This window comes from Chelonoidis abingdonii, chromosome 13, assembly GCF_003597395.2.
Source record: "Chelonoidis abingdonii isolate Lonesome George chromosome 13, CheloAbing_2.0, whole genome shotgun sequence".
Classification (NCBI taxonomy): Eukaryota; Metazoa; Chordata; order Testudines; family Testudinidae; genus Chelonoidis; species Chelonoidis abingdonii.
In genome coordinates this window covers 30,242,244-30,252,126 of record NC_133781.1, presented here as the reverse complement: position 1 = coordinate 30,252,126, position 9,883 = coordinate 30,242,244, and the positions used below count along the sequence as shown (strand labels likewise).

At 49.6% G+C, this 9,883-nt stretch overlaps 1 protein-coding gene and 1 long non-coding RNA gene across 4 annotated transcripts in view; one reads left to right on the top strand and one right to left on the bottom strand.

The window, feature by feature from the left end:
- Positions 1–1,173, top strand: part of LOC116834893 (uncharacterized) — a 2,152-nt gene extending 979 nt beyond the window's left edge. The window contains exon 2 of the long non-coding RNA XR_004376075.2: positions 908–1,173. This is a non-coding gene — a long non-coding RNA (uncharacterized LOC116834893). The remainder of the gene's footprint in view (positions 1–907) is intronic.
- A 1,042-nt stretch (positions 1,174–2,215) lies between these two features.
- Positions 2,216–9,883, bottom strand: part of SLC38A10 (solute carrier family 38 member 10) — a 47,530-nt gene continuing 39,862 nt past the window's right edge. For 2 of the 3 annotated variants that reach the window (XM_032797290.2, XM_032797293.2), the window contains 2 exons: positions 5,827–6,006; positions 2,216–5,684 (listed from right to left, as the gene is read on the bottom strand). In XM_032797290.2, coding sequence (XP_032653181.1) covers positions 4,444–5,684; positions 5,827–6,006 — 1,421 coding nt within the window. In that variant the 3' untranslated portion in view covers positions 2,216–4,443. The remainder of the gene's footprint in view (positions 5,685–5,826; positions 6,007–9,883) is intronic. The other variant, XM_032797291.2, reaches the window with a different exon arrangement.

Genomic DNA, 9,883 nt, shown 5'->3' with positions numbered 1-9,883 from the left:
GAGGCGCGGGAGTGGAGCGCAACGGGGTGGGGGTGGGAGCCCCGGGCTGGGGTGGGGTGTGACTGGGCGGGGCACAACTGAGGGGGGCGAGCCCCGAGCTGGGGCGGAGTGTGACTGGGCGGGGCAGGAGCCCTGGGCTGGGGCTGCCCCCTCCTCTTGCCCTGTCTAGGCTCTGCTGGGCAGGGCGGGTGCGTGACTCAGGCTTTTCTAACCCTTGGGGTTGGTGACACAGTGAGAACAAGGCCGGCTGTGAATGTTTCTATGGTTCTGTGTGATTTTAGGCAGTGGCCTACGGCAGGTGTGTAGCTGCGACGACAACGGGCCACGCCGAGCTGCAGAAGGATGTGTGCAGGAAGGAGTTTGAGGCCCTGAAGCAGTGCTTCATGCAGGCAGTATGTTGCAGGGAGTAGCTGTACACACAAAGACTTGTGGATGGTCCTTGAAGGGGGACTGGTCCGGAGAGTTCAGGGCTATCGTGCTTAGACTCCCTTTGGTGCAGTGCCATAGGCAAAACGTGTCCAGGGAAGTAATTCTCAAACATACGACTCATGCCCTGGGCATCTGAGGTCTAATACACCAGAAATGACCAATATAGCGATAGTCTAGTGGTTAAGGCACTGGACTGGGGATAAGAATCTGTTAATTTTCAGCTGTGACTCAGCAAGTTCCAGTCTGGGCTGCAGGGTAACAGTGCCCCTAAAGCACAAGGAACTTGAGAGAATGAGCAAATGTTTGAACCACTCTGACACAATGGGATAGTACAAGTACAGAGGTACACCGGGGCTGTTTTCCCCTCCATGGTGATCTTATCTGGCAAAGTCTTCACAACAAAGCAGCAACTGTATGTTGTAATCAGAAAACACCAATCCTCTTCCTCCTAGCTTATCTGACTCACTTCTTTTTACAGGCAAAGACGACAATGAAGTGAAGGCATTGGTAACAACGCAGGGGACTGGGATCTAGATTTACAGTCCTGACTGGTGTCTGTCCAGCTGTAATCAGATAGTTCCAGGACAGAAGAATTTGCATAATCTAAATTAAATCAGAAGGAAATGGGAGCCTAATAATGGAATACTCAATTCTATTTCATGCAACCTCTTCCCCCAGCTGTTTCAAACAATGCATGGTAATAAATGTTTGGAAACTTTTTTTAAATAAAACTCCAAAATCCGAGTCAGTGTTTTAAGACCTACTCTTTATTCTACAGTTTAACTAGGCAGTCTGGAAAGGGTAGCAAAAACTGCACTAAAACTAAGCTTCTATTCTAATGAGTGGCTACACTCCCTTTGTTTGCTGCGGTACATTTAGCCTACTCTGGGATGGCCCTATTGTTATAGAGCTAGCGTTTGTCATGTGGCTTTCCTGAGAATTTAGGATTCCATCTCCCCTTCCCACAGGGTCCTAGGAACTGCTAGGGTGAGCAGAAATGCAGAATAGGTCACTTGAGAGAGGGTTCTGCTCTAGCTCACAGGATTTCATTATCTCTGCCCATATTATGACTAATGCTTAAGTTCAGCTAAAGCCATGGTATGCTAAAGAGCTGCCCCACTACAGCTGGGAACCTTGCTGCTAAACCTCCACTTCCCATGTGAATACAGGCTTTCAGATTGCAGCTTTGAAACCTAAGCACTGAAACTGCTAAGAAGAGGGAAGAAATGGGCCAAGGTTACAGACCACGTCTGAGCTCTGCCTAAGCGGTTGGCAGAGCTCCTTATCCTAGTGGCTCATGTTAACCTCAAGGCTGCCGGGGCCCTCCCAGTAGTGCAAGGACATTGGTTAAGTTTAGCGGATTAACCACAGGGCTAGGGAGGAAATGCTGGGTATGAGGATGAGCAAATCCAAGCTGCAGCTTGATAGAGGGTAGGAAGGTGCTAGCTAATGAAAAGCACTCAGATAAGAGCAGGTATGATCCTTGTCACTGCTTGGGGTGTGTGCACCCCCCTTTACACTGCTGTCACCCTGAAGCTAAAGAATCAAAGTGGCATTTCATGAAATCTCCCATTTGGGGGGACACGGAGACCCTCACTGCTCTTTTCTCCACACACTAGCTGCAGCAATGGCAGGGGGGGATGCAGAATGAGCAGAGTTTCCTTAAGGATACATTTAGGGCTTCATTTGCATCACTCCCGTCCCATCCTGGACAGCAGGAACCACCCCCCAACAGCTGAGAGCAGCTTAACAGTGCTTGTTACAGCAAGAAGAGTTCAGATCAAAATGCTTTAACTTATTTTATTGATTTGCCTGGCATGGCCAGTCCTCAGCCTTTCCCTGAACACTGCAGATACAAGCTGGTCCTAGCATGGAGAAGTAAGAAGTTCCCTGTGTTTGTCCAGCTGGGAATGTCTCATTCACAACACTGGCCAATTCCAGGTGCTGAGGAATGTCAGAATTATCTTTTGTCCCTTTGTGGGCAGCAGGCACCTCAGCAGCAGCACGTAGTCACCCTAAACTGCTGCTCACATGGTGTACGAGAAACAGTTTTCCCCATGCCAGGCAGGATCGCAACACGAAGCTGACGGGGCCAGGGGAGATCTCTGTACACACATTAGGTGCAAGCTGGGCTGAAGGGGGGTGCACAGGGAGTACTTAGTTCCCGCACCCAGAGCTCCCTTATAGCTTTAAAGGGCTAGTTCTTGCTGCAGGGGGCAGAATTTAGATTTGGCCACTAGCAGAGGAGACTGTTGCACTGAAAGCATGTGTGTGACCTTCACAAACACTAACAATCACACAGAGGCTGTTCTAGGGCCTCCTGCCCCAGAGCAGACATTACAAGAGTCCCAGATACGGGTTAATTGTGCTTTGAGACAGGGTCACGGGGGACTCTGGCTATGGCAATCCCATCTACAACAGCCACCCTGGGATGCATGTGAACGCCCCCCTGATGATGTACAGCTGCCACAGACATTTAAGCACTTCAATAATCAGCTGACTTTACAGACAGTCCTAATACTGTTCTTCCCTTCTAGGAGCTGAGAGTTCTCTAGTCTGAAGGCAGAGTCATTGCCCTCAGTGCCTCTCTCTCCAGCCCCCATCACAGCAGTTACATAGTTCCTGCCTCCAGGAGGTTGATCTGATATGAACTAGATGAGGCTGGGTTACCAGAGGACTCCAGTTTAAAAAGCCAGACAAAACCCAACACTGCTGAGGGCTATAGGCTCCTGGTAGGGTGAATGTCAATCAATCTAGTGAAAGCTGGGGGATTTTTTTCTTGCATTTGGCAATCAAGGTCTCTCATTTACCACACTTTAAAATTTACTACTGATCCCCACTACTCCTGAAACAAACCAATTCTCTTAAGAGGTTCCTTCCTCCGCTCATGTATACGTTACCCAAGTGTCTTCATTACTGACCTCAATGGATTTAATCACACGCTGAAGAATTGCTCTGGGGGATACAACTATACCAAACATTACATGAATTCTGCAATGGGAGAAGAGAGGTAGGTACGATTCTGAGCCAACCCTCTATGACACTGTCCCTTTAAATCATACGGTTTCATCCCCTGATATCTGCTACTTCTTGCTGCAAATTTCAAGCCGTTTTGAGAGGGGAAGAAGGGAGGCTGCAGTTCCCAGCACAAACCCCGTAATGCACTTTGGGCAGGAATACTCCCATTAAAAGCACAATTTGAAACGTAACAGCCAAGGAAGAGAAGAAGGTGAAGCTCTTCATTATTGCTAGTATGCAGCCAACTGAATGATCCCTGGGAGGAAGGAGCAACACAACAGTAGCCGTTGTGCTTGTTTAAGGCAGCATCTGACATTAACTACACTGATATTCCTAGCACAAACTTCAACCTAACACACACAAAGCTGACGGAAAGGCTTCCCATTGAGAAAAACGTACCCCAGCAATTGGCTAACCCAGTCCTAGCGGACGTATTTCCAATGTGGATCGCAACATTCCAGGAGAAGTGGAGCCGTGGCAAGCTCCCCCTCTCGAGGCCCAGGTAAGTTGGACTAAGCAACTCAATGCACTTATTGGAGAAACATTTGCAAGGAGACAGTTTGAGCAACCTGTGGACGTGCCTCGATACTGAGTGGGGAAATTGGGGCAGGACGGACAAGGCAATTCAACATGAACCAAACAGCACAGATCCTTTGGGAATGGAGAGGACCTTCGAAAGCCAGGGGGCAGTCGGAGCTTCTCTTTCTGGGTCACTGATTCTCCAGTCCACCCAATGACAAACACGGGCAGGACGTTAACATCAAAGTAAATGGATGGGCCATGGCGGCCCCCAATTCCATGGAGACAGTAGTCTGAGGTCAGAATCAGCCCAAAGACTGTTGGGGCCCAGTCCAAGTGAAGTGCTGCTGGGTTAGACTGTCAGCAGTTGTGTATGCAGCTGGAGTCCAAATGGTCGCTTGCTAAGCCGAACGTTGAATACCGCAGACATTAGGAGCGATAACGGCTTCACCACCAATAGAGCAAGGCCGGGTCTCATCACACCTCCTCCTCTGCCATTTGTTTTATCTGCCGACTGTGAACCACCTGCTGGGCACCTTCTGCTGCCTGGTTTAATCTTGTCTCCAGGGCGCTGCGGAGGTCGTTCACTTTCACATCTGGAAGAGGGTTGAGACCAATGATGACGCCTTCACTCGCCTCTGTCTCCTCCTCCAGCCGAGGCGGCAGGTCCCGTCTCCTCCTCCGAAGGTCCAAGTCAGCCTGCAGTTTCAGGTCCCGGTTTGGTTTGACATTCTCCGGGTCTGGTTTCTGATCTGCAAGGGGGGCTGCTCCCTTCTCGCGCTTTAAGGCAATATCATTCTCAAAGGCATCCTTCTCAGCAGGATCTTTGGGAAGTTTTTCATCCAGCACCTTTTGATTGTTCAAGTGGCTTCCCTGAGGACCCTGCTCCACATTCACTGTCTTTCCCCGGAAATCTTTCTTAGCCTCCACTTTGCCGGCCTGATTGACCTGGGAAGCCTGCTGCTGCTTGCTGCCAGCTCCATCAGCCTGGTCGTCATTTCCAGGTCTCGGATGTTCCTGTTTATGCTGCACGTTCTCTGGTACTTGCAGTTTATTTGAAGAGTCCAATGGAAGTTCCAGATCTTCGGGCTCCTCTTTATTTGCTGGTTTGGTTTTAGAGTCCGCACCAAAGACTCGTTCTGGACCCTTCCCTGCTACTTCCTGAGCTTTGACAGCCCTTGGCAGCTCTCTCTGGATGTCAGCGACTGCTCCTGCCACCACTTCTCCAGCTTCCAGAGCACCCTTCTTCTCTTGGCTCTCCCCCACAGCTTTGCCTTCACGTCCTCCCCCCAATTCCTTGGCTGCGGCCTTCTCTGGATGGTTTCCTGCTGCCTGGACTGCATGTCCTATGTCATTGGCTTGTCGTGAATCGTCGCTATGAAGTGGATCCCCTAAGTTCTCTAGAGAGTTTTTAACAACTTTGTTCGCCTTGTGTTGTGGGACTTTCCCACCCTTAGGAAGAGCCTCAGGAATTTTAGGCCCAGCTACGCTGACTTGAACAGGAAACTTCATTCTAGGTCTGTGCACAGCCTCTTCCAGATCATCTACATTCCCTTGGTGTTGCTCCACTAAGTCAACAGGCTGATTGCCAGGCCCTGGCTGAGGAGGGTCCAAGATCTCCTTAGGAAGGTGCTTTGCAGCAACATCTGCTTTAACATCTCGGCCCTCTTCCTCTTTGCTCTTTGCAAGAGGCAGATCAGCCTCCTGTAGTGTTTCTGCTGCAGAAAAATAAATGAAAGTTCTTTTTGAGTGTCTGCCCAGCAGCGGTTTTCCCTTCTCCAGCATGCACCTGCATGTTCTTCAGACCTGCCTATGTGCCAACCCCAGAGAGTGGCAGGTGTTTTCTAGCCACATCCTTACCTTGCTTTGGCTTCTCATCACCTCCCTCCTCCTGCCTCTGCTGGTGCATTTCCTTATGCTGCTCTTCAATCACAGCAAGCAGTTTTGCCTGCTGGTCCAGTAGCTGCTTTTGCTGCACCTGCTGTTCTTTAATCACTTGCAGCAGGACGGCATGATCAAGCGCCTTCGCCTTCCCAGCTTCTAATGTTAAAAAAAAAAAAAAAAGCAGGGGGGAAAGAAGAAAATGAAGCTTGCTGGGAGCAGTAGAACAGCTTAGTGTGGTTATTGGGAGGAGAGGGATAGGTGGGTACGTGCTTCTCCCCCCCCCCGAATAACGCTTGCATAGTCTAACCAAGTAACGATTCGTTTCAATCGCTATCCTTCTCCATGGGCCATACGAGACCCTCTTCCATATCTGTGACCCACCATGTCTGCTGTAACACTTCCTGGCCATAGCCAGCCTGGGACACCCTACTCCTCAGACAGTCCCACTGCCGTCCGGGGAGCAAGGGCATCGCAATACAGCCCTCTTATCAGCAGCGCAGATCCTCCACTGGACAGGAGAGCTGAAAGCTCACAGCAGCCAGATGCAAATAAGTGTGTGCAGGGGGTGATCCGTCTGCTCGTCCCTCTTCCCCTCCCACATACAGCTTCCTCAAAAGGAAAGCCAAGGGCCCTGAAGCTAACCTGCACCCCAGAGCAGACAGTGGCAGAAGCTACAAGGGGCAATGTTTTGGAGGCTGCTGTTCACACAAAAGGCAGAGGCTCAGTAAGCCTGACCAGTGCCCTTGTATTTATCCTGGAAGGGGAGAGGTCTCTGAAGCAAGGGAGAGTCAAGGACTAACCAGATTCAAAACAAGCGGACTTGCTTTTTAGAACCCCCCTCTAATCCCAAAGGGGCAGATGGCTAGGCAGCTCTGACTGCTGGCAGGGTCTGCATTTACCTCTGCAGGGGCGAAACAGGGCAGTTCTAGCGCTGACCCCTGGAGAGAATTCAGCCATTTTAGTGGACCTAGACCATTTACTCCTAGCTACCGCTGAGCAATGAGGTATCATTCTGGGGCTTCTGCTGAGCAGAAGCCAGTGCCCAGGAGTCCAGCAGCTCATCTGAACCCTGCCCAGAGGGAGCCCAGCCCAGGGAGCCTACCAGAGCATTTGCACCCAGACGTGGAATATCTGCACAGCCCCCAGTGAGCAGCATCCGATTCTAGCCTCTCCAATGGGCAAGGGCTGGCTGGAGGTAGGGCTGAGAAAACGCCCCCTCCTTTCCCCAGACCTGACCCCCCCACTGTGCTTTTATCCTCATCAGGTGAGTGACGTCTAATAGCAGGCACAGGGTCCGAAAACCCAACACCACCGCCCCAGACCTGGGTTGCAGCTGAACACCAGCAAACTAACACACGACACAACCCAGGGGCTGTGTGCTCAGGTTTAACTGTCATGGGGTTAAAGTTTGTGTGAGCCAATTTACAGCTTTGCGTAGAGGGAATAGGCTGCCAGTCTGAACTGCAGTACATTTCAGCCAATGTAATCTGAAGTGACCTAGGTGCAGTGAACCGGTGCTCACAAACATGCTAGTAGAGGACGCAGCAATAAGGGATCATAAGACTGTACATTAAACCATGATGAAAACTCTGCTCACTAGCTCTGCACAGACAAACTCTGGGGGAGGATCTGGAGAACACATAGTTTCTATTTGAATTTACGAGTTAGTTTAGTGCTCGGAAGTCAGGGCCTAGCAACACAGACTTGATTTGAGCCAGGAACGGTGCAAGCTACCTGAAGTGTGCAAACCATGCAGACACCCTGTCTGTATGGAGACGTTACAACATCCTTCTTCTTAGAAGGAAATGCACCCACTGCATATACTGTACAGTGCAAACCTGTCCTGTGCTTTCCCCGACACGCCTAGTGGCATTTCTCCAAAACTCTCTGGGAGTTTCCAGAAAACTGCGCCCAAAGGAATTCATGGCAAAGATTAACAGCCTGTAAAATGCCATTTCAATTAAAAAGGGAAGTTGTCCTGCTAATAACCCACAAGGTGAATAAAGGGCAATGTTTTCGATGCACAGCAGAATGCTGTAAAACAAGAGGCAACTGTGGAATTTCCCCTTATATTCCCCTGTACAAAAGCCCTATTATGGGCGGGGGAAGTGAAATCACTGGAAGCGTGCAGCTTCCTTCCCCCCATGTGTTTCCTTTCAGCTCGTAGCTCGGCAGGGCAAACAGGAGTCCTTTCTACTCTTCACTTTCTCGGGGCTGCATGGTTAGCCTTGGGTGGCAATGCTGAAGGAGACGGTTTCAAGACAAATCAAACTGGTTTTCATGGAGATTTTTAAAAGCTCAAGTAACTCGTCTCTCAACCTATTCACACACCCAAAACCTTCTGGGCTGCTACCCTTGTGACATTATTGATATAAACTGGGACCATATAGAACATGGGTTGCAACCAAGGTTCTCTAGTGGCACCAAATCCTATGTAAAGGGGGTCATATAAGGTGTCTAAGACCAGGTTACGGGTTACTGGTTATGATTGTGCTGTCTGTATGTCTGTATCATTTCTGTAGTTGAAGTTATGAATATTGGCTGTGTATTGTCTGTATTTCAAACTTGTTCTGTGTTACTGGAAAAAGTCTCAGACAAGCTGGTGTCAGCTCTGCTTAGCCTGCTTGATGGCCCATTAAGGACCATCAACTACACAATTGACCCATCGAGAGAAGGCGGATACGCCCTGTGACTCACTGGAGTGAGCAGAAACTGGCCCATGTGACTGCAAACTCCATTTTGCTGTAACTTTCCACAGTAGGAACAAAGGAGTGTTCTTACACCTGGAAAAGTCTATATAAGGCGAAGGCCTGATCTCCATTTTATCTTCAATCCTGCTTCTTACCTCTGGAGGGACTTTGCTGCAAGCTGAAGCTCTACACAAGGGACTGATGACCCATCCCAGCGGGGGATGTACTCCAGAGACTTAATTTGAACCTGCAGTTTACTTCATCACTGCTACAAGCCTGAACTAAGGACTTTGCCATTACTGTATGTAATTGATTCAGTTTAACCAATTCTAGCTCTCACCTCTATCTTTTTCCTTTTATGAATAAACCTTTAGATTTTAGATTCTAAAGGATTGGCAACAGCGTGATTTGTGGGTAAGATCTGATGTGTATATTGACCTGGGTCTGGGGCTTGGTCCTTTGGGATCGAGAGAACCTTTTTCTTTTACTGGGGTGTTGGTTTTCATAACCATTCATCCCCAGGACGTGTGGGACTGGTGGTGATACTGGGAGACTGGAGTGTCTAAGGAAATTGCTTGTGTGACTTGCGGTTAGCCAGAGGGGTGACACCGAAGTCTTTTGTCTGGCTGGTTTGGTTTGCCTTAGAGGTGGAAAAACCCCAGCCTTGGGCTGTGACTGCCCTGTTTGAGCAATTGGTCCTGATTTGGCACTCTCAGTAGGGTCCCGCCAGAACCACATCGTCACAACCCCGTCACACTCCCGCTGATCTGAATGAGAGTGGAGGGAAACGTCTCAGACCCTGACTCGCTTTGGGGGGCTTTAACACACCTCTGATAAAAAAGATTGTAAGCAATTTAACAAAAAAACACAGAGGACTTGGGCATCCCGAGGGGCCACAGTTCAGGAGCTGGGGAAGGAGCCCAGAGAGAAGTGACTGTCAGTAAGGGGCAGCCGCACAGGAGGATTGTGGGCCCTGGCTATGACACCAGCATTTTCCCATTTCTGGAGGGGGGGAATTCAGCTCTGTACAGAGGAACAGGACAACTCCCACACACCCTGCTACGTGCCATTAAAGCCCCCCACTTAAGCCTCAGAGGCCTGGTGCTGTCTCTGCTGGGGTGAAGGGTAACACACATGCTCATGCATTGCATTCACAAGAGCAGAGGCCATGCATGCTACTCTTTCATTGGCACTTAGATCCTGGGATTTTAAATCCTCCTTACAATTCAATATGGTCATTCCTTGAGGTTCATACCTGCTACTAGCTTTTTAATCTCAGCTGTTTCAGGTCATTGAGATGCATAAGGAAGAGAAACAGATCAGGAAAACCGTGATTTTTCTTT